The sequence below is a fragment of the Oncorhynchus tshawytscha genome, unplaced genomic scaffold (assembly GCF_018296145.1).
Source record: "Oncorhynchus tshawytscha isolate Ot180627B unplaced genomic scaffold, Otsh_v2.0 Un_scaffold_3409_pilon_pilon, whole genome shotgun sequence".
NCBI lineage: Eukaryota > Metazoa > Chordata > Actinopteri > Salmoniformes > Salmonidae > Oncorhynchus > Oncorhynchus tshawytscha.
Window position 1 is genome coordinate 466,239 of NW_024609786.1, and position 25,493 is coordinate 491,731.

A 25,493-nucleotide genomic window follows, 5' to 3' on the forward strand; every position below is an offset into this window, starting at 1 on the left:
ATACCCATGATGAAACTAAACGGAAACCTTCACACGTATCTGGTCAATTGACATTCAGAGCACATTAAATACAGTACCATACATACATGTTCAGATAATAAACATATGTAGTTCTACCAGCACACCTCAGTAACTATGATAAACCCATGCTTTAGAGCAGTGTTTACCAACCCCGGTCCTCCAGTACCCCCAACAGTACACTTTTTTATTGTAACCCCAGACAAACACACCTGATTCAACTAATCATCAAGCCCTCAATGAGCTGAATGAGGCGTTTGTCTAGGGTTACAACAACGTTTACTGTAGGGGGTCCTGGAGGACCTGGGCTGGGAAACACCGCCTCATAGCATAAATACTATCTGGGATATAAAAACGTACGTCCCCCGGGTTTAAGCTCCTACTGCGCCACCCGTACCATTCATTAACTATGAACAGAACCCTCTTCAAAACGAGGACATTCAAGGTAATCATACACATTTCTGACCATCTACCTTCACATTTTAATTAGTAAACAATATCACATCGTATCTACAACCTGGTATCACCAAAATGTATGACCAGAAAGAACCTATATTAAAAAAATCTGGAGAAAACAAAAACCAATTCCCGGTGCGCCAAACTAAATACTCGTTACTTCTCATTCACGGATGATTGACCAACAAAAAGAACATCGCTGCCCAACATTATCATCAATAAATAAATGTCCTTCTCATAAAGCATGTCTGGTCCTTTATCAAAGGTTTTAGATTTGTGTGACAGAGTACATAGGACCATCGTCACAGTGCCCTATAATTATGGGGAAAATACATTCCATAACATTTTAACATAGAAATAGCTTTTGAAATAGTTGTTCCAGCCTACAGTAGCAGCCACTGTGTGGCGTCTTACGATACAGCCACTGTGTGGCGTCTTACGATACAGCCACTGTGTGGCGTCTTACGATACAGCCACTGTGTGGCGTCTTACGATACAGCCACTGTGTGGTGTTCTACAATACAGCCTACAGTAGCAGTCACTGCGTGGTTTTCTATGTCAGCCTACAGTAGCAGCCACTGTGTGGTGTTCCGTGTCAGCCTACAGTAGCAGCCACTGTGTGGTGTTCTACAATACAGCCTGCAGTAGCAGCCACTGTGTGGTGTTCTACAATACAGCCTGCAGTAGCAGCCACTGTGTGGTGTTCCGTGTCAGCCTACAGTAGCAATCACTGTGTGGTGTTCTACAATACAGCCTGCAGTAGCAGCCACTGTGTGGTGTTCTACAATACAGCCTACAGTAGCAGCCACTGTGTGGTGTTCCGTGTCAGCCTACAGTAGCAGCCACTGTGTGGTGTTCTACAATACAGCCTGCAGTAGCAGCCACTGTGTGGTGTTCTACAATACAGCCTGCAGTAGCAGCCACTGTGTGGTGTTCTACAATACAGCCTGCAGTAGCAGCCACTGTGTGGTGTTCTACAATACAGCCTACAGTAGCAGCCACTGTGTGGTGTTCCGTGTCAGCCTACAGTAGCAATCACTGTGTGGTGTTCTACAATACAGCCTGCAGTAGCAGCCACTGTGTGGTGTTCTACAATACAGCCTGCAGTAGCAGCCACTGTGTGGTGTTCTACAATACAGCCTGCAGTAGCAGCCACTGTGTGGTGTTCTACAATACAGCCTACAGTAGCAGCCACTGTGTGGTGTTCCGTGTCAGCCTACAGTAGCAATCACTGTGTGGTGTTCTACAATACAGCCTGCAGTAGCAGCCACTGTGTGGTGTTCTACAATACAGCCTGCAGTAGCAGCCACTGTGTGGTGTTCTACAATACAGCCTACAGTAGCAGCCACTGTGTGGTGTTCCGTGTCAGCCTACAGTAGCAATCACTGTGTGGTGTTCTACAATACAGCCTGCAGTAGCAGCCACTGTGTGGTGTTCTACAATACAGCCTACAGTAGCAGCCACTGTGTGGTGTTCCGTGTCAGCCTACAGTAGCAGCCACTGTGTGGTGTTCTACAATACAGCCTGCAGTAGCAGCCACTGTGTGGTGTTCTACAATACAGCCTGCAGTAGCAGCCACTGTGTGGTGTTCTACAATACAGCCTACAGTAGCAGCCACTGTGTGGTGTTCTACAATACAGCCTACAGTAGCAGCCACTGTGTGGTGTTCTACAATACAGCCTACAGTAGCAGCCACTGTGTGGTGTTCCGTGTCAGCCTACAGTAGCAGCCACTGTGTGGTGTTCTACAATACAGCCTGCAGTAGCAGCCACTGTGTGGTGTTCTACAATACAGCCTGCAGTAGCAGCCACTGTGTGGTGTTCCATGTCAGCCTACAGTAGCAGCCACTGTGTGGCGTTCTACAATACAGCCTACAGTAGCAGCCACTGTGTGGCGTTCTACAATACAGCCTACAGTAGCAGCCACTGTGTGGTGTTCTACAATACAGCCTGCAGTAGCAGCCACTGTGGTGTTCTACAATACAGCCTGCAGTAGCAGCCACTGTGTGGCGTTCTACAATACAGCCTACAGTAGCAGCCACTGTGTGGTGTTCTACAATACAGCCTGCAGTAGCAGCCACTGTGTGGTGTTCTACAATACAGCCTGCAGTAGCAGCCACTGTGTGGTGTTCTACAATACAGCCTGCAGTAGCAGCCACTGTGTGGTGTTCTACAATACAGCCTACAGTAGCAGCCACTGTGTGGTGTTCCATGTCAGCCTACAGAAGCAGCCACTGTGTGGTGTTCCATGTCAGCCTACAGTAGCAGCCACTGTGTGGTGTTCCATGTCAGCCTACAGTAGCAGCCACTGTGTGGTGTTCCATGTCAGCCTACAGTAGCAGCCACTGTGTGGTGTTCCATGTCAGCCTACAGTAGCAGCCACTGTGTGGTGTTCTATGTCAGCCTACATTCCATGAGACTTGTGCAGCGCTGGAAAATAACCTGTTTAGCAACTTGAGGTGACCGAAAATGTTTTATTGTGCTTTTTGATGAGGAAACCACTTTACAAATCAAAAATCACTATTTGCATACCATTATCACAGAGAGTCAGACAAAAAAATGTATGCTACCATCTGCCTATTGACTACGTTGCTTATTCAAGCCCTTCTCAAAATACATCACTGGCCCTTTAAGGTATAAAAAAAAGCTCTTTACCTGACTGGCTTTTCAAAGTTGGCTAGAAGTGTATATGTTTTGTGCTCTTGTAGGAAGCAATCACTTATCACTACCCATTGCTGACCAGAAATTGCTATAACTGGGCTAATAATGCACTAATTAGCAAATGACATGAACAAATGTGCACACGTGGCTACATGCGGCTCTTCGCTTTGATCTTTGAACAATCTCAGACGGTCTTGCATAGTTAGGTTTATTTCATTATGTTGCATTTAAAAATGTCGATTTGGTCACAATTCCTACAGTAGAAAAGGAAACGTTGGTGTAAACCAATCTCGTGAGTCTCTGCGCGGGCTGGTATTTCTTCTGCAAGGCAGTCCTGGGGAGTGGAGCACCCACACACAGCTTAGGGGGAACATTGATCATGATGTATAACAAAACACAAGTAAATATTACTTTAGAGAAGTATGGAGGTTAGGAGAGAGGAGGGACAGAGAAGCGGAAGGGGAACATGGAGGTTGGGTCTGCCTGTACCAACCGTGTGATTATGTGAATGAGTGGTAGTGTTCTAGAGAGAATGAGTGAATGAGTGTGAGAAAGAATGAAGGGGGGGAGTGAAAGAGAAGGCTCTATTAAATTAGTGGAGGCTAGAGCTGCAGGCTAATCCTCAGTAATGCTGTTAGAGCTAGAACCAGGGTGGGGGTGGGGGCAGCTAACACATTACATTCTCACACTCTTCTCTACCTCATTAACCAGGGTTCCAAATTACACTGTGCTCTACCTCATTAACCAGAGTTACACTGTGCTCTACCTCATTAACCAGCGTTCCAAGTTACACTGTTCTCTACCTACAAACACAGTTTCTTGGGAGGGGATGCAGCTACAGCTTGTGTGTGTGTGTGTGTGTGGAAGATAAATAGTTAAGAATTCCATTGTGGATCCTATAAAGTCTGGAAATTGTGCCAGGGCTTTTCCCCTGCAGTCAGAGCTCAGTGGAATGTGGGTGGAAGCAATGCATACCTCAATCACCAGACCAAGCCAGACAAACGTGACTGAATTTCTCACGATATTACAGCGCATGAGTAAAAACACGTGTGTGAGTGAGAGTGAGAGCATGCATTTGTAGAATCCCCTCTGTCCTATGGCCATACAATGCCATTACACATGGGCCTCCTTGATACTGCTCCGTGTATAATGTCAACATGAATAGGATCCGGGCCCATGTGATACTTTGTGTGTATATATAAACACTAAAATCAGACTTACTCTCTAGCTCCTCTTTCTCAAAGTTGGTGTGAATGGTGGAGCTAGTCTTCCCCAGGTCCACCACCGCCTCGTCATCGTTCCCCTGGAGACAACAAGGAGAAATACAAATTCATTGGGCAGATTGTTTTGTTTCAAAGAGAACAGAATGTACATATGGTAGAGATGCAGAGAGAAAGGACATTTATTCAGTCAATAGCCTAAATCTTCATAGTTCCCAAAGAGCAAGTTGTTTTAAAAGCTGCAATATGTAACTGTTTGAGACCTGACAAAATTCACATAGAAATGTGAGTTATAGATCTGTCACTCACTAAAAGTCTAGTCTAAGAAGCGGTAGATATGGTCTACGTGCTCCATGCTTCCCGTTCTTCAGTGTCATTTTTGCGTCTTTTGCTTTCGGTTTTGCACACCAGCTGCAAACTATACTTCTGGTTATGGAAAATATATATTTCACAGCAGTTTAGATGGTACAATGATTCTCTACACTATACTTGCTTGTTTTATCACAAACTGAAATTAGGCAAACTATTAGAATTTTAGCAACCAGGAAGTGGCGGAGTGATTTCATCATAGTGCATCTTTAAGCATTGAAAGAATTGTACAACAACCTAGACACTAGTGGGTAGGAAGGAAATAATGAGGTACTTTAAAAAGTGGGCCTATGTCGTCACTCCTATTGACGACGCAGCACAGCACCAGAGATACACAATGGAAGAGAGTAATACAGGTCACATTGGGTGACAGTTGGAGCTGTGTGAGGTTAACTTCCTGTTCTTGGTCTTCCACTTCCTATTAGGTTACACCTTTTAACACAGCAGTCAAATTCAATAGGACTACTTAATCTAGCCATCTCACTAAGACCACACAGGCAATAGTATAATAGTAGAGCTTCATCTGCTTCAAGACTGGAACCAACAAAGAAATCATAGCTATATTCTGATAGGCTCTTAAAACAGTCATGGGAAAGACCCTGCATTTTCCATACAACTACACCATGTACAAGAACAACTCCAAACTGTCATGGTTCAGTTGATATGGGAGATGCCATTACCACTGCTTTTCAGGGGAACTGGAAAAAGAGCCTGTGACGAGACTTCAGCTTTTGGACATTAACAAGGTGACACTCCATCTTAACTCCTCCATATTTACTGGATTGGTTGAACAGTGCAGAAGAGAACCTCCTGACAAGACCAGTATGTAGGGGGATATGGTTTCAGGTGTTTCTCTTACGCCTACTAGGTTAGATTAATTATAAGAGTGTGTATCCTACGGTATCGGCCTAAACAGGAGAAAGGCCTTTGAATGCTATAGCCAAGGGGAATGACTCAGAGGGATGTCCCTGCTGAATAAAGCCTAGGCGGCTGGACACCACCTGCGGGGGTAAGCGCAGAGGTAAATATTTGTGTTGGGCACAAGCCAGCACGCCCAGAGTCCAAAGACAGGCTGTCTTAGCCACACAACACAGTGTTTAGATTTTAGTTACTTATACTTTACAAGTTGTGTTATCCAGCTCTCCAGCTTGCATTCCGTCTTGGTCTCTACATCACTCTGCATTCTCCTCCTAACAAGGGACAATTGTTCTGTAACAGCTATGAACCCAAGAGAAGTCCAACCTGTTGGGTTTATTAGGTTTAGTCTACTACTTATTGAACTCATTGAAGTAAACTCTAGGTCTATTTATTAGAGACCAACTCAACAGACAGATATTAAACTAAGTGGCAGTTGGCAACATTTTGCTAACTTTCTAGGCAGATCAGCCTCCTGTCACATATGATAGATGCAACTAACTGACCTGTCATTTTCATGGCTATTCTAGGCGTGGTGCACTATTTCAGGGCACTACAGCAGATTTCAGAGTTTAAAAATGGCTGCCAAGCTTTTTTCTAGAACCAAGGTGTGACTTGTAAATATAATTAGACACAAAGGGTTAAATAGATAGGCTACCTCCTGATGATGAAATAAGCCATGTGGTCCAGTCAGTGCTACTGCTCTGGAAAGCACTAACAATTCAGTCAGTAGGAGCCTACCTAGAATACCACCACTACCTAGACGACCACTCTGAACTTCTGCCCCACGGCACTTTTACATTCATGGTTTTTAAAGCTTGAATGTGCTGCATTAGAACATAAAGCAATATGTTCATGAAGTGGAAAGTTATTGATTTAGCTAGTACGGTTGCTGGGCCTGCTAGCTAAACAATATGGAAGGAACTTCTAGAGAACTACCCATTTAGCAAGTGCTGCTTCTACTGAAATAGCTAAAAGGCGATGGTTTCAGAGTAATTCAGTGGGCTTAAGTTTTGGAGATAGGAACCCAAATAACAAGCAAACTACCTATTCCATCACTGGTACAGTAATAGACTCAAACTAAACAGTATTAAAAACCACACTGCTATGAAAAAAAGCACATGCCTATTCCCAATACAGACCAGAACACACATGGAGCTTTGGCTGCTGTGGTAGTCTTCAAATTGACAATATCTCCCCAGAAGTCCATGGCTGACAGACTCCGCATAGTGGCGGAACCCCCTCCAACTAAAGAGCACCCAAGTCCTGCTGTAATCACTGGATGGTGAATGGGTGGTTGGAGTGGGGAATCGAGGTGGCAGTGAACACAAATAGTCAGGTCTGAGCAGACAGTCTGGGTGGGTGTCCAAATAGTCCTTGAATGTGTGTGTGTGTGTGTGTGTGTAAGTACACGTGTTCACAATTTGCATCTGCTTTCAGGAGTGTGGTCCAAATATATTTGTATTTTTAGCTGTGGGTGTGTCCTGAGAGCTGCTTTAAAAAGGGTGGGGGGCACCCACACAAATTAAAAACAGCATGTGGGGCACGGGGGGCAGCCGGTCTGGAGGTCAGATGTGATTCAGTCCACGTGCCACATTTGGGGTGCTAATAAAATCAATCCATAATTATTTTACAGTTAAAAAGCTAGGCTACATGGGATTTGGAACATTAGGTTATGTCAGGGTGATTAACAAAAGGCTAAGCTGTGTCAATATATTTCACTTGTGACTTTCATGAATAGGAATATTTATGTCCGTTGCATTATGCTAATTAGTGTCAGTCGATTACACTCCCGGACCCGGGATGGGGGGGGTCACTAGAGGTTAAAAAGGCTAGGCTACATGGGATTTGGTACATTAGGTTATACTAAATGTAGGTTTCTGCACCCAAAATGTAAGACATTCATCGGGAAGACAGATTGTTGCACTTGAAGCATTTGTACATGGGATATTGTTAACGGTTTTGTACTTATCAAATCCAACGTGGAGGGATATTTAGGGTGTTTTATGCTAGTTTGCTAGACCACTAGCCAGAATCAAAAATGTGTGCACTTATGTACAGCGCATTCGGAAAGTATTCAGACACGTTGACTTAACCCACATTTTGTTACGTTAGAGCCTTCCTCTAAAATGGATTAAATTAAGTTTTTTTCTCAGCAATTTACACACAATACCCCATTATGACAAAGCGAAAACAGGTTTTTAGAAATAAAAGGAAATACCTTATTTTACATAAGTATTAGGCCCTTTGCTATTATGAGACTCGAAATAAAGCTCATTTGCATCCGGTTCTCATTAATCATCCTTGAGATATTCCTACAACTTCAGTGGATTGGACATGATTTGGAAAGCACACGTCTGTCTATATAAAAAAGGTCCCACAGTTGGCAGTGCATGTCAAAGCAAAAACCAAGCCATGAGGTCGAAGGAATTGTCGAAAGAGCTTCGAGACAGGATTGTGTCCAGGCACAGATCTCGGGAAGGGTAACAAAATATTTCTGCAGCATTGAAGATCCCCAAGAAGACAGTGGCCTTTCTTAAATTGAAGACGTTTGGAACCACCAAGATTCTTCCTAGAGCTGGCCGCGCAGCCAAACTGAGCAATCAGGGGAGAAGGGCTTTGGTCAGGGAGGTGACCAAGAACCCGATGGTCAGTCTGGCAGAGCTCTAGAATTCCTCTGTCGAGATGGGATTCCAGAAGGACAACCATCTCTGCAGCACTCCACCAATCAGGACTTTATGGTAGAGTGGCCAGACGGAAGCCACTCCTCAGAAAGGCACGACGGCCCGCTTTGAGTTTGCCAAAAGGCACCTAAAGGACTCACCATGAGAAACAAGATTCTCTGGTCTGATGAAACCAAGATTGAACTCTGTGGCCTGAATGCCAAGTGTCACGTCTGGAGGAAACCTGGTACCATCCCTACGGTGAAAGATGGTGGCAGCATCATGCTGTGGGGATGTTTTTCAGCAGCAGAGACAGAAACTAGTCAGGATCGAGATTCTATAGCAAAGTCATCAGACTGCTAAACAGCAATCCCGAACTTAGAGGCTGCTGCCTACATTGAGACCCAATCACTGGACACTTTAATGGATCACTAGTCACTTTAAACAATGCCACTTTAAATAAAATGTTTAGATTACTCAGATCACATGTATATACCATATTTTATACCAACTACTGCACCTTGCCCATGCCGCTCGGCCATCGCTCATCCATATACTTATATGTACATATTCTCATTCACCCCTTTAGATGAGTGTATTAGGTAGTTGGGAAATTGTTAGATTACTTGTTAGAGATTACTGCATTGTCGGAACAAGAAGCACAAGCATTTCGCTACACTCGCATTCACATCTGCTAACCATATGTAGGTGATCAATAAAATTTGATGATTTGAGAAAGATGAACGGAGCAAAGTACAGAGAGATCCTTGATGAAAATCTGCTCCACAGCGCTCAGGACCTCGGACTGGGGCGAAGGTTCACCATTCAACAGGACAATGACCCTAAGCACACAGCCAAGACAACGCAGGAGTGGCTTCGGAACAGGTCTCTGAATGTCCTTGAGTGGCCAAGCCAGAGCCTGAACTTGAACATCTCTGGAGAGACCTGAAAATAGCTGTGCAGGAACGCTCCCCATCCAGAAGAATGGGAGAAACTCCCAAAATACAGGTGTGCCAACTTGTAGTGTCATACCCAAGAAGACGAGGTTGTAATCACTGCCAAAGGTGCTCCAAAGTACTGAGTAAAGGGTATGAATACTTATGTAAATGTGGTTGATAAATTATATAAACTAAAACATGTAAATACTTGTTTTTGCTTTGTCATTATGGGGTATTGTGTGTAGATTGATGAGGGAAAAAAACTATTTAATCAATTTTAGAATTAGGCTGTAACATAATGTTGAAAAAGGGGTCTGAATACTTTCTGAAGGCACTGTAAACTAAGAAACACCAGCGAGTCAGTCAAATAAAAAAGTGGGTCTGTCAATCAGCCTAAACACATCCCGCCAGTCAAGTTTGGACAACTACTCATTCAAGGATGTTTCATTATTTTCACTTTTCTACATTGTAGAATAATAGAAGACATCACAAGTATGAAATAACACATATGGAGAGCTGTCATCACGGCAACGGGTTGCTACTTTGAAAAATCTCAAATATATTTAGTTTAACACTTTTTTTGGTTACTACATGATTCCACATGTTTTTCATAGCTTGTCTTCACTATTATTCTACAATGTAGAAAATAGTATAAATAAAGAAAAACCCTGGAATGAGTAGGTGTGACCAAACTGACTGGTGCAATATATAACTATTAAGTTAACTAATATGTGCCAAATAAAGTCTCTCCAGCTGGGCGTTGCTAACTTGCTAATGTTAGCTAAGTGGCTAACATGTTAGCTTGCAAGATCAAGCTTCTTGGTAAGAACAGCAGAGAACATCTCCTCCGGGATTAAGAGCCCTGCTCCCTAACATTTGTTTTGTGCATGCTGAAAACTGTGTTTTGAGATACTTGCATAACTTTATGAGCTGGGTTGTCTGTCCTAGTAGTAAATGTTTGCATGCGCTCGTTAGCACTTACCTAGCATCCTCTATAAGAATTCCTTAGTACTTATAGCATTCTGGTAAGTGACATTGAGTCTTTTTCTACATACATTTTTTAAATAACGCCCCTTGTGTGCACTACCAGTAATACCATATATCCCGGGATGGCACAGGCATGACATGAAGGTATGAACATCTGGATACCACCCAACCCTAGGAGGAAAGTGAAAGCAATAAGCTACAGTGAGCTACCGTCAGAATTCAAAGTGTCCTCAAGTGCCCTGTGACCCGACGCTGCCATCTGTCATCCTCCAAACACAGAGCCGTCCAAGGCACTGCATCGCAGTGCAAGAGGAGTCACTGTAGTCCCTGGTTCGAATCCAGGCTGAATCACATCCGGCTGTGATTGAGAGTTCCATAGCGCGGCACACAATTGGCCCAACGTCGTCCAGGTTTGGCCGAGGTAGGCAGTCATTGTAAATAAGAATTTGTTCTTAACTGACTTGCCTAGCTAAATGAAGGTTACATTTTAAAAAACAATTTTTATAACACAATGTAGAAGGAAACAGATGGCTTTGATAATCAAGACAGGCGACTCTATTCAACAGTTTTAAATATCACACAAAAAACATTTTTAGGCTCCATGGTGGCACAAAACAGTCAGGCAATCCATGGGAGGGAGAGGGCCCAGGAAGCAGAGCATTCTTCTGGGAATAATGTCTGGAGGGCTGACAACTCTGGGTCTGGGTAATAGTGACACACACTCGGATGTTACTTTACAATCAATTTCATTTTTTGGCATACTTTTTAAAGTTAAACAAACCATACAACTCTATGCACAAGGACTACTTTTAACAATTTCCAATAAGGGCTGTAACGGTTCACCAAACCCATGGTTCGGTACGTATTGTGGTTATGGGGGTCACGGTTTGGATCGGTTTCAGTACAGCAGGAAAATGAAATGCCATTCACAATGTTCTTGGCATTGTCTCTTGTGACAGGATTGTTATGTTGGGCCTCTCAAGTTTCCACTGTGATGCTGCGTTTGTAACCATGTGGGAGGTGGGGAATTTATCAGTTGCGATGTTGTAAATACCAGCTGAATGCATTCATGTCATTTGAACTGGTTGAGAAAGCTGGTTGGCTAATGGCCAACAAGCTGCATCAACCATAAACTAAAAGTACAGCTATTATGATTGTAACCAAATTATAAAAAAATAAAAAGCAATCTACTTAACTGCCAAAAATGCTGTTAGAGGCCATTTCCTTACTGGGTGACATCAGAGGTCACAATGTGGGAGAAAAATGTATGGAGTCAACTAGTGTAAGTTGCTCTGGATAAGAGCTCCTGCTAAATGACAAAAATGTATGTAAGTGGGTGCTCCGGATTAAAGACGAGTTTCACACTAATAATTACCAGTTGGAGGGCCATTCAAATCTAATTTTATTAGTCACACGTACCGAACAAATGCGTACTTACGAGTCCCTAACCAACAATGCAGTTTAAAAGAAGAATAAGAAATAAAAGTAATCAGTAAATAAAGAGCAGCAGTAAAACAACAATAGCGAGACTATATACAGGGGGGTACCGGTACAGAGTCAATGTGCGGGGACAACGGTTAGTTGAGGTAATATGTACATGAAGGTAGAGTTATTAAAATGACCATGCATAGATGACAACAGAGTGTAGCAGCGGTGTAAAAGGGGGGAGAGGGGGCAATGCAAATAAGACTCGCAAATCAAATAGCCATTTGATTAGGTGTGGAGGAGTCTTATGGCTTGGGCGTAGAAGCTGTAAAGAAGCCTCTTGGACCTAGACTTGGCGCTCTGGTACCACTTTCCGTGCTTTAGCAGATAGACTGTTCTATGACTAGGGTGGCTGGAGTCTGACCATTTTTAGGAACTTTGACACTGCCTGGTATATAGGTCCTGGATGGCAGGGAGCTTGGCCTCAGTGATGTACTGGGCCGTTTGCACTACCCTCTGTAGTGCGCTGTGGTCGGAGGCCGAGCAGTTGCCATACCAGGCAGTGATTGCAACCAGTGACTAGGGTGGCAGTTATCACAACTGATAACTGATGCTCTTGACGGTGCAGCTGTAGAACCTTTTGAGGATCTGAGGACCCATGCGAAATCTTTTCAGTCTCCTGAGGGGGAATAGGTTTTGTCGTGCCCTCTTCACGACTGTGTTGGTGTGCTTGGACCATGTTAGTTTGTTGGTGACGTGGACACCAAGGAACTTGAATCTCTCAACCTGCTCTACTGCAGCACCGTCGTTGAGAATGGGGGCGTGCTCGGTCCTGTTTTTCCTGTTGTCCACATTCATCTCCTTTGCCTTGATCACGTTGAGGGAGAGGTTGTTGTCCTGGCACAACACGGCCAGGTCTCTGACCTCCTCCCAATAGGCCGTCTCGTCATTGATCAGGCCTACCACTGTTGTGTCATCGGGCAAACTTAATGATGGTGTTGGAGTCGTGCAGTCATGATTGAACAGGGAGTACAGGAGGGGACTGAGCACGCACCAGTGAGGGGCCCCTGTGTTAACACATCCGCCATGCTGATCCTCGTTTCCTACCCTTACCACCTGGGGGCGGCCCGTCAGGAAGTCCAGGATCGAGTTGCAGAGGGTGGGGTTTAGTCCCAGAGTCCTTAGTTTAGTGATGAGCTTTGAGGGCACTATGGTGTTGAACGCTGAGCTGCAGTCAATTAATATCATTCTCACATAGGTGTTCCTTTTGTCCAGGTGGGAAATGGCAATGTTGAGTGCAATAGAGATTGAGATTGTGGTTCTGTAGGGGCGGTATGGAAATTGGAGGGGGCTTAGGGTTTCTGGGATGATGGTGTTGACGTGAGCCATGACCAGCCTTTCAAAGCACTTCATGGCTACAGATGTGAGTGCTATGGGTCGGTAGTTATTTAGGCAGGTTACCTTAGCGTTCTTGGGCACAGGCACTATGGTGGTCTGCTTAAAACATGTTGGCATTACAGACTCGGACAGGGAGAGGTTGAAAATGACAGTGAAGACACTTGCCAGTTGATCAGTGCATGCGTGCAGTACACATCCTGGTAATCCGTCTGGCCCTGCGGCCTTGTGAACGTTGACCTGTTGAAAGGTCTTACTCACATTTATCGTCTGGTGGGCTCGTATCACCGGGCAGCGCTCAGCTGTGCCTCCCTTTGTAGTCTAATGGTTTGCAAGCTCTGCCACATCCGACGAGCGTCAGAGCCGGTGAAGTACGAGTCGACCTTAGTCCTATATTGACACTTTGCCTGTTTGATGGTTTGTCGGAGGGCATAGCAGGATTTCAAGTTCCTCCTTGAAAGCGGCAGCTCTAGCCTTTAGCTCAGTGCGGATGTTCCCTGTAACCCATGGCTTCTGGTATGTACGTACGGTCACTGTCGGGACAACGTCATCAATGCACTTATTGATGAAGCCAATGACTGATGTGGTACTCAATGTCATCGGAGGAATCCCAGAACATATTCCAGTCTGTGCTAGCAAAACAGTCTTGTAGCTTAGCATCTGCTTCATCTGACCACTTTTTTATTGATCTTGTCACTGGTGCTTCCGGCTTTAATTTTTGCTTGTAAGCAGCAATCAGGATGATAGAATAATGGTCAGATTTGCCAAATGGAGAGCGAGCTTTGTCTGTGTCTCTGTGTCTGTAGTAAAGGTGGTCCCGAGTTGTTTTCCCTCTGGTTGCACATTTAATATGCTCATAGAAATTTGGTAAAACGTATTTAAATTTCCCTGCATTAAAGTCCCCGACTACTAGGAGCGCCACATCTGGGTGAGCGTTCTCTCGTTTGCTTATGGCGGAATACAGCTCATTCAAAGCCTCTGACTGTGGTGGTATGTCAGCTCCGAAAAATACAGATGAAAAGTCTCTAGGTAGATAGTATGGTCTATAGCTTATTATGAGATACTCTACCTCAGGCGAGCAATAGCTTGAGACTTCCTTAGATATCGTGCACCAGCTGTTATTTACAAAAATAGTCTGTCGCCCCTGGTTTTACCAGACGCCGCTGTTCTATCCTGCAGCTTTTAACCAGCCAGCTGTATGTTGATAGTGTCGTCGTTCAGCCACGACTCTGTGAAGCATAAGATTTTACAGTTTTGAATGTCCCGTTGGTAGTTTAATCTTCTGCTTAGGTCATCCATTTTATTGTCCAAAGATTGCACATTTGTTAGCAGAATGGAAGGAAGTGGGGGTTTATTCGATCGCCTATGAATTCTCAGAAGGTAGCCCGCCCTCTGGCCCCTTTTTCTCTGCCTCTTCTTCATACAAATCACGGGGATCTGGGTCTGTTCCCAAGAAAGCAGTATATCGTCAGACTCGTTAAAAGGAAAAAAAGGATTCTGCTAGTCAGTGTTGAGTAATCGCAGTCCTGATGGCCAGAAGGTATTTTCGGTCATAAGAGACGGTAGCAGCAACATTATGTAAGTTTAAAAAAATAAGTTAAACGCAAATAAAAATATTTATTTTAAAAAAACACGTTGGGCGCCACGTAAAACGTCTGCCTTGTCCGGCACCATTTAAGTGTATTTTTTCCCCAGTCGTATGTGGCAAATTCTCACTTCCATCTTGGTTACAAAATGCACCATGTCACTGCCTCCATTAGAGCCAGATAAGCACCCTTTCCGGGGTAATGTGATGGGCTGTCACTGTTAAGTAAGCGCAACACACGATGCATTAGCCAATTCATTTAAAACTTTGGCATGCTTATACAGAGAGGGTCCTAGGCCTACCAGTTTGCAGAAAGGCAGGGAAAAAAAGGAAGTTGGTCAACAAGGTTCGAGGACAAGGTGCTGAAACCCCCTCATTCTCAAACACCAAGAATGGGTGCATATCCACAGCTATAAACTGAGGACAACATAAACATAGCCTACCTATGGCTCTAATTTATTTAGCCTGGTCAGTCAGCTGCCAAGGGCTGCTTGAATGCAGAAGGGAAGCGATGTTGTGTTGTGGTTTATTTCCTTTTCCGTCTTGCTCCAGTGTACTGGGGTGATGTAGGCATACATTTGTCAACATATGAAGTGTTGGCAGCTAGGCTATTCTTGTTGAGAGAGGTGAGATACTGTTAACTTTTTATTATTTTACCTTTAACATTTACAGCCAAAATGTTCCCAAACTGGAGGATTCAGGTTTAAATTGACCCCACCACTCATCATACAGAACTAGTCCCCAGCTGCGCTTCACAAAAGGACAGTTTGAAATGTGCCAATTAAGATTAGAATTTTGATTACAACATGCATATAGGCTCTAGTTGTTCTAATGGAAGAGCCTGAAACGATTTGAGCTCACATTTACTCAATGTACTTATTAATAAACAAAAAAATAATGTATTAATTCGGGTTCATAGCGCGGACCAAACAGTATGATAAGAATACCTGTACCATTACATCCCTAATCTCCACTGACAATTTGACAAAAACGCATTGAGAGAAAAAAAAAGTGCAAATGTTCAGTAACAGAATGACGGTAAAATCTTTATTTTTACCACGTTTTCCAGAAACTCACGTTAAATATCCCCTCAGAATTAATATTCAAAGATGTCTGCAGAAAGAATGGGCTGTCAGCTATGATGATACATTGAGTTTCAACTACAGTAAGTGAAGTGGAATAACACCCGGCAACAGAATGACATCACAAGTCCCTGATCTATACTATACAGAAATGTAGAATTATAAATTGCCATTCTCTTCATGGTGATGTATCCTTAATAGGTACCCAAAAGGTAGAAACATGTAGTATCCTCCTTAGCATGTTTAGGTATTACTGTACACACTGGCTATTATTCTAATAAACTCTGCCCCCAAACAAGACCAAATTTGGTTGGTCCGGCCCAAATCTGTACCAATCATAGACGGCTAAATTTGGCCATCACACTACAGCACAGCATAGTTCAGTACAGTATACACACACCTTAGTGTACAAAACATTAAGAACACCTTCATAATATTGAGTTGCACACCCTTTTTGCCCTCAGAACAGTTCGTTGGGGAATGGACTCTACGAGGTGTCCAAAGCGTTCCACAGGGATGCTGGCCCCTGTTGACTCCAAAGCTTTCCACAGTTGTGTCAAATTGGCTGGATGTCCTTTGGGTGGTGGACCATTGTTAATACAAACATGAAACTGTTGAGCATGAAATACCCAGCAACCTTGCAGTTCTTGACACAAACCGGTGCGCCTGACACCTACTACCATACCCCATTCAAAGGCACGTCAATATTTTGTCTTGGCCATTCACCCTCTCAATGGCACACATACACAAGCCACGTCTCAATTGTCTCAAGGCTTAACAAAATTATTTAAACCAGTCTCCTCCCCTTCTTCTACACTGATTGACGTGGATTTAACAAGTGACATCAATAAGGGATCATAGCTTTCACCTGGTCAGTCTCATGGAAAGAGCAGGTGTTCATAATGTTTTGTACACAGTAGTTCAGTACAGTAAATTGTACACTACTGTATAAACATGTAAAACAGATATCTATGATTGACCAAATTTTAAAGAACTACTTTTCAACATCCATTGACATCGGTCCGCAGTGGGTGAGATGGGGGGGGTTATGGGTAGGTGTCAATAAGAGCTGGGAGAGGTGGCATTAATGAGAGGTGGCATTAACGAGAGGGAGTTAGGTTGTCCAGACTGTTTTTCACACTTGTGCTTTGACCACCACGTGACAGAGAAAAAAAAATAGTTTTGAGCTTAACATAACAGTATGCCAGTGGAAGGTAGGACAGTTGGCAGGTGACCCACAGTTGGTTTGTGACTACTATGAAAATCCATTGTAGCCAATTCAATTGCAGTCATTCCGTTAGGGCCCGATTCCGACCTGAAGTGCGCTTAAATGGAATGCAATTCCCTATTTAATGCACTTTTTTCAATGAGTATTCTGACCTTGAACTTAAGCATGACAATAGCTCGCTATTCACCTGCTATACGTTTTGGGGTCAAGATCGAATAAAAAGTGAAACATTAAGTTATCCTATTTAGATGAAACTATACTAAATGTATTCACGTCACAAAATGACGTGAATGAAGGGTTACAGTAGCCTCAACAGCACTCTGGGGTAGTACCATGGTGTAGCCAGAGGACAGCTAGCTTCTATCCTCCTCTGGGTACATTGACTTCAATACAACACCTAGGAGGCCCATGGTTCTTGCACAGTAATTATGACAACTTCCGGAAGACGCCCTCCAACCCATCAGAGCGCTAGCAGCATGAACTGACATGTTGTTCATCCAATCTAAGGATCAGAGAAAGAATTTAGAACTGAAAGCATAGCCTACAGCTAGCTAGCATAGCAGTGCATAAAATGGAGGTGAGCAGTTGACTCAAGTAGAGATTAAGACAGTTGGACAGATTTGAACAAATGAATGTCTTCAAAAATGAAGGAGAAGCAAGAGAGAGAGTGTAAGCTAGCTATATTTTGTTGTATTTTCATTTTGTTAGCTAGCGAATGCAGCTAGCTAGCTTAGCCTACGCAAACAGCCGGCTCAAACAAACAAAGACGGGAGCCATGTTAGCTAGCTGGCTATCCAACAATGGAACTCTTCCAAGGTAAGCTTTTGGTTTTATTAATTTAATGCCACCAGGGCCTGCCAGTTTAACTGCTAAATTGCACTGCATGATTGTAGTGGGTTTACTAACACGTTAGTTCTAGTAGTCATGTTGACTATGACGTTAGCTAATACGGTGATAACGATGTAGGCTGTGTGTAACGGTTGTCGGTTATGGTATAAAGGTTTGGCTTGGAAAGGTTTTCGTCTAGTCACAGACAGCTGTTGTGTGACCAGTCCACAAGCGAAGGAAAAAGGTGAGAGGAGGAGAACGTGTAGATGCGAGAAGGAATTATACAATGAGAAAAGTGATAATGCTGTTTCTATGTGGCTACTATTCTATGTGGCTACTATGAAAGTGAACTGTTTGAAGGTGCTCATGTCGATTCTGTTGAAAATAATTTCTTAAAACAGAACAAACTGAACAGGAATAAACATTACTGAATTTGTCCAATAGAAACTCTTGTTTGTAACTAATGATTACACCTTAGATCTGGCAGATGTAGGCAAGAGTGTGCAAGGCATTTATTTGATTTAACTAGGCAAGTCCGTTAAGAACAAATTCTTATTTACAATGACGGCCTACCCCGGCCAAACCCAGACAACGAGCAGAAGTAACGTTAGCTAGATGACTAAATACCGCAGAGGCTAACGTTCAGACGCCTTCCCTTTTCCCACATTTTGTTGTAGCCTAATTCTAAAATGGATTACATTTATTTTTGTTCCATCCATCTACACACAATACCCCATAATGACAAAACAGGTTTAGAATTTTTTGCAAATGTATATACATTTTTTTTAAACTAAACAAAAACGGAAATATTTACATAAGTATTCAGACCTTTTACTCGGTACTTTGTTGAAGCACCTTTGGCAGCGATTACAGCTTAGAGTCTTCTTGGGTATGACGCTACAAGCTTGGCACACCTGTATTTGGAGAGTTTCTCCCATTGTTCTCTACAGATCCTCTCAAGCTCTATCAGATTGGATGGGGAGTGTCGCTGCACAGCTATTTTCAGGTCTGTCCAGAGATGTTCGATCGGGTTCAAGTCCGGGCTCTGGCTGGGCCACTCAAGGACATTCAGAGACTTGTCCCGAAGCCACTCCTGCATTGTCTTGGCTGTGTGCTTGGGGTCATTGTCCTGTTGGAAGGTGAACCTTCACCCCAGTCCGAGGTCATCATCAAGGAGCTCCGTTTCCCTCGATCATAACTAGTTTCCCAGTCCCTGAAGTTACCCGGACTATTTGCATTGTCTGCCCCCACCCAGCCCCTCTTTTACACTGCTTCTACTTATATGCAGTCACTTTAACTATACAATCATGTACATACTACCTCAATTGGCTAACCGGGCTATCTGCATTGTGTCCCACCACCCGCCAACCACTCTTTTTACACTTCTGCTACTCTGTTCATCATATATGCATAGTAACTGTAACAATACCTACATGTACCTACTACCTCAATAAGCCTGACTAGTAGGTGTCTGTTTGATTTGAAAAACAGCCCCACAGCATGATGCTGCCACTACGCTTCACCGCAGGTGATGAAGGGTGCCTGGTTTCCTCCAGATTGAACTCTTTGGCCTGAATGCCAAGCGTCACATCTTGATTTCATCAGACCAGAGAATCTTGTTTCGCATGGTCAGAGTCCTTTAAGTGACTTTTGGCAAATTCTAGGCAGGTTTTTATGTGCCTTTTACTGAAGAGTGGCTTCCGTCTGGCCACTCTACCATAAAGTCCTGATTGGTGGAGTGCTGCAGAGATGGTTGTCCTACAGAAAGGTTCTCTTATCCCCACAGAGGAACTCTAGAGCTCCTTCAGAGTGACCATCGGGTTCGTGGTCACCTCCCCGACCAAGGCCCTTCTCCCCAGATTGCTCAGTTTGGCCGAACGGCCAGCTCTAGGAAGAGTCTTGGTGATTCCAAACTTCTTCCATTTAAGAATGATGGAGGCCACTGTGTTCTTGGGGACCTTCAATGCTGCAGAAATGTTTTGGTACCCTTCCTCAGATCTATGCCTCGATACAATCCTGACTCGGAGGTCTACGGACAATTCCGTCAACCTCATTGCTTAGTTTATGCTCTGACATGTGCTGTCATCTGTGGGACCTTATATAGACGTGTGTGTGTGTGCCATTCCAAATCATGTCCCATTCCAAATCATGTCCAACCAATTGAATTTACCACAGGTGGACTCCAATGAAGTTGTAGAAACATCAAGGATGATCAATGGAAACAGGATGCACCCGAGCTCAATTGAGTCACATAGCAAAGGGTCTAAATACTTATGTAAATAAGGTATCCTTCATATTTTTAATACATTTGCAAACATTTCTAAAAACCTGTTTTCACTTTGTTATTATAGGGCAATGTGTATAGATTGGGGAATCTTTTTAAAGATTTAAACCATCTTAGATGGGCTGTAATGTAACAAAATCTGGCTAAAGTGAAGGGGTCTGAATATTTTCCAAATGCACTGTGTGTTCTATTTACATAGTCCAATCCCATCAACAACCAAATCAACATCAAGCTCAGCACAAGGAACTAGTGTAAGTCACCGTTGCTAAATCTTTCCATGACGAGAAAATAAATATACTGGAGCTAGGCATAAACATGGTCTGTGTTTGGTTGTCATAGTTGGTGTGTTAGAAGTAGGCTACATCTTCTACTGTAGTTCTCTGTATTATGGAGGATTAGTTGATTATTACGTCTAAATTGGAGAAAAGCAGAGTTATTAGTAAGGAGGGGTTGGTGTGGGTGACTAACGGGTGTCTGTTAGGGGTGGGTATTTTGTGTGAAGGTTAGTCAGCATGAGTAATTGACATGTGGGGGATGTGACGACCCTCCCACTCTGTCTGCCATATTCTGTCTTTGTTCTTGTTTCCTTATTAGGATGCCGGTGGGCGGAGTTGGGAGGGTCGTCAGCTTCATGGGAAACACCTGGGCCAGGTGTCTCCCAGGATAAATAGACTTCTTCCACATTCATGGAGGAGACTCTCCATGCAGACATCTTTGTAGATTGTGTTGTGGTTCTTGGTGGCCTTTTGTTTGTTTGCTTTGGCACCTTTCAACACCCTGCATTATCACATTCATGCATGCAAAACACTCACTTATACTACTGATTACACACACCATTGTATATTTTCCTTAGGCTTTAGTTAATAAATATATATTTTGTTACTCCTTATCGCCACGTTGTCTCCCTTTGTTACGGGCTTTGAGCCGGTTCGTGACAGGGATTGGTGGATATACTGTGCATTCGGAAAGTATTCAAACCCCAAGACTTTCCAAATTTTGGACTAATACACATGTATGTATGTATGTATGTATGTATGTATGTATGTATGTATGTATGTATGTATGTATGTATGTATGTATGTATGTATGTATGTATGTATGTATGTATGTATGTATGTATGTATGTATGTATGTATGTATGTATGTATGTATGTATGTATGTATGTATGTATGTATGTATGTATGTATGTATGTGTGTGTATGTATGTATGTATGTATGTATGTATGTATGTGTGTGTGTGTGTGTGTATATATATATATATATACACACACACATACATATATATAAAAAAACACAGCGAAAACAGGTTTTTAGAAAATTCCCAGCCATCTTTTTTATTTTTCCTTTATTTAACTAGGCAAGTCAGTTAAGAACAAATTCTTATTTTCGATGACGGCCTAGGAACATTTATGCGTCTAACTGCCTGTTCAGGGGCAGAACGACAGATGTACCTTGTCAGCTCAGGGATATGAACTTGCAACCTTACGGTTACTAGTCCAACGCTCTAACCACTAGGCTACCCTGACGCCCTAATACAGGTCTTCAATACAGGTATGATTGGAGAATGAAACAGGTGTTAAACATGGGCAGCGGAAAGCAGCAGTCGACGACTCCATTGTTGACACAAATTAATAGACCTATAATGAATATCTTAGAAAATACCATTTTAGGTATCATTCACTTTTAACTGATTAAAATTGTTTTTTAAAAATGATCATTTGGACTAGTGAGGCCATTTCTCCACTAGCCTATTGTTCCTGCAGTGAGGAGGATACACCATCTGTTTCATCATTTATCTGAACATACATCTCAAAAAAGCATACCAGTATGCAAATTAGGGAGACAAATGAGCAGCGCTCTTAACAATGCAATTTGTTAGGATACTGACGAGTCACTCACTTTAAAACGTCACTGCCTGGCAAGTCCTAATGGACTTCATATCGATAATAAAAACAAGATGTTTAGTTGACTTGTCCCGATGCAATACCATAGTTCTATATCGATGTTATAGGATTTATAAATGGAAGGGATATACACAAGATCAACTTTAATCAGTTAATGCGTCACCTTTTATAAACTAGTCAAGCTTGCGGTTCGTCAATCAAAGCACTGTAAACAGCCGTTTACTTTTTCCCCGTTGGTCAAACATCTACTGTCCAGAACAGAATATATACTGTCCTGGCCATGGTGTAGTTCAATACATTGAGGTCATGCAGGGCCTATAGGTTGGCATGTTGTCTCTATATTTCAGCTATTACTGGGCTTTTAGGGATTATTAAGACATGTATTAAAAAGCTGTGTAGTATAATTTATCAATGCAAATCATTACTCTATTCTTTATAACTGCATTGAAGTAATTGCATGCATTTGTTTCTGAAGTGTAATTGAGAAGATTTGAAAATAGGACGCTACCCCTTTAATACAGATGTTCCAGAAGAGATGTCGCCACAGGTCGACAGTAGGCTAGCCAAGACGAATGCTACGTGTCTTTTTGGAACTTCCTTTTGCAGACTCAGTGGCAAGTGTATCGCTAGTATGTTCACTATTGAAGGTTTGCTTTTGTAAATCACTTTCCTTAAAATAAATAAACTCAGCAAGTAGATTGATGGGCACTTATTTTGCTCTGGAGAGCACACATGTGCTGTGTGAAGGCATCAACTCAAATGTTATTGGTTCACACACATGGTTTGCAGATGTTATTGTGAGTGTAGAGAAATGTACTCATGTACTAATCAAGACGCCGACTGCTCGAGAAGTTGTGACTCGCTGGAGCTTGAAATGAACAGCCAATCATATTGTTCAAATACAAATAGCATGACATTTATGCGTCTAGTCTTCAAATGGTAGACTGCAGCAGAGCAGGTAAATGTTTAACTGGAATGCAAAAATCACTGAAAAGTCTAGCCCAGGAGACTCATCGTTACCACATATGGGACGAGCAAATTCACTCACATTATATGGATGTGCAAATGTATGCGCTCTCCCCTGCGTGTAAAGACATTTGACTGCAACCACACACACCATCAGCACAGACAGAAGGGGAAACACAGACATGTCACAGGGGCTAGAAGGCTGAAGCATCCGTTTAGAACATTTCTCATCAAATGATAGGGAGAGGAAGTCCAGTTGCAGGTAGTGGGGAGAGGATGGAACTAGGTGAAACTGGGCTGCCAGTATGCAGATTCTCATTGATGAATCATCCGATCACAATACCATTTTCTGTTGCCAAAACCAAAATCTGTTACAAAATGCACTAAGTTGTATAGACTTGTCGCTTTGCCAAAGTAATAAAAAATGGCATCGTATTGGAGTGCAAGGTCGAATTGAGTCTGTGCACACGCGCGCTTCAGAGGAGGCGCTCCCTAACGGAAATATGCAAATACATGCTACAATGGGATCATGCTAGCTCGTGCTTGGCCATGGAAACCAATTTCATAAAGATCCTGAGGAACCGTTCTTGTGCTGACGTTGCTTCCAGAGGCAGTTTGTCCTCGGTTGCAACACTCACTACCGAGTTCCAGACGATTTTTATTCTGTGAGCTTGTGTGGCCTACCACTTCACGGCTGAGACATTGTTGCTCCTTTGGTGTTTCCACTTCACAATAACAGCACTTACAGTTGACCAGGGCAGCTCTAGCAAGGCAAACATTTAACAAACTGACTTGTTGGAAAGGTGGCATCTTATGACGGTTCCACGTTGAAAGTCAGTGAGGTCTTCAATAAAGGCCATTCTTCTGCCAATGTTTGTCTATGGAGAAATGAATGGCTGTGTTCAATTTTATACACCCGTCAGCAACAGGTGTGGCTGAAATAGCCAAATCAACTTATTTGAAGGGTTGTGTCCACATACTTCTGTCTGTGTGTGTATGCAAACACCAGGTGTGCGCGCCTTTCCAAATCATGTCCAATCAATTGAATTTACCACAGGTGGACTCCAATCAAGTTGTAGAAACATCAAGGATGATGCCTAGTTAAATAATTTAAATTTAAAAATCAATGGAAACAGGATGCACATGAGCTCAATTTCCAGTCTCATAGCAAAGGGTCTGAATACATTTGCAAGAACTTCAAAAAATAACTGTTTTTGCTTTGTCAGTATGGAGTATTGTGTGTAAATTGATGATACAAATATATATATTTAATCCATTTTAGAATAAGGCTGTAATGTAACAAAATGTGGAAAAAGTCAAGGGGCCTGAATAGTTTTTGAATGCAACACACAAACACACAGTATTTTAATACCTTTAAGACTTCCTGGTAGATGTTTCCTAAGACCCATTTTCCATCTATTTCACCAGAAATCAGATCCTTTGCCTATTCCACATTTTCAGGACGGAAAATGGTCAAACAATTAATATATACCTTAATAAATTACTCAGCTTCCACTTGACACCAAATTTGATGTGCTGCTATGAATGTCACGTTAGTGCCCATTGGTTCCCGTATGTTATGTAAAGTCCCTCGTGCTGAGAGGTGTATGTAGCGCCCTATGAATGAGAGATTATGAGTGTATGTAACATCCAATGAATGAGATACTGGCCCCTGTAACATCCCTCTATTCTGTTTCAGTTAAGTAGTCAGGAGGACAACCCATGGGGCTTTCTTTAGCTCTGTCTCCAGGCTACAACCCACCGGTGCTGCTATTGCTGACACTTAATCCGCTCTGGGTGATATACGACTCATAGGCCTACACACACCCATAATCGCAATTACACTGAAGAGGCCTATACACAAAACTGTAGGTCTAAACCCCTCTGATAAAAATAACAGCAGAAGAAAACAGGAAAGTCATTCTACTCTACTGCTACGCTGATGGTTAAGAGCTTTGGGCCAGTAACAGAAAGGTTGCTGGTTTGCATCCCTGAGCCAGCAAACTGGAAAACAATCTGCTGTTTTGCCCTTGAGCAAGGCAATTAACCAACAACGGCTCCCCGGGCGCTGATGACATGGGCGTTGATTAAGGCAGCCCCCCCTCACCTCTATGATAAATGCTGAAGACACATTTCGGTAGAATGCATTCAGTTGTGCAACTGACTAGGTGTCCTTATCCCTTCCATTTTCTGATGAGTCTCCTGATGCCTAATCTGAACATTTTCTGAACGTTCTGTGAACCTGCCACTTAACCTAGTTTTGATCAGGATAATGATATACAGGCATGCAAAGAAAAACACCATCACCACCAAGCCATCTGAGATATCAGAATATGAACAAATGGCGAGCACAAACACACAACCTGTCATCTCTACTGTAATATCCTCAAACTCTCACATTGAACCATTCACAGTGAAACAAGTGGTGTATCATGCTAGTCAGTAAACCAACCAAGTTCCTCAAACTGCTTCTCTTGTTCTCACTCAATCCCCTGTTCCATTTTAGGACAACCAGCTGAAAAGAAATGGATACAAATGCAACATGAACCCACTAAACTCCTGGCTACTT

At 42.9% G+C, this 25,493-nt stretch overlaps 1 protein-coding gene across 3 annotated transcripts in view; it reads right to left on the reverse strand.

The window, feature by feature from the left end:
- The window catches only part of LOC112222670 (sodium bicarbonate cotransporter 3), a 65,754-nt gene that overhangs the window by 35,082 nt on the left and 5,179 nt on the right, over positions 1 to 25,493 (reverse strand). For all 3 annotated transcript variants that reach the window (XM_042318099.1, XM_042318098.1, XM_042318100.1), the window contains exon 2: positions 4,356 to 4,437. In XM_042318099.1, coding sequence (XP_042174033.1) covers positions 4,356 to 4,437 — 82 coding nt within the window. The remainder of the gene's footprint in view (positions 1 to 4,355; positions 4,438 to 25,493) is intronic.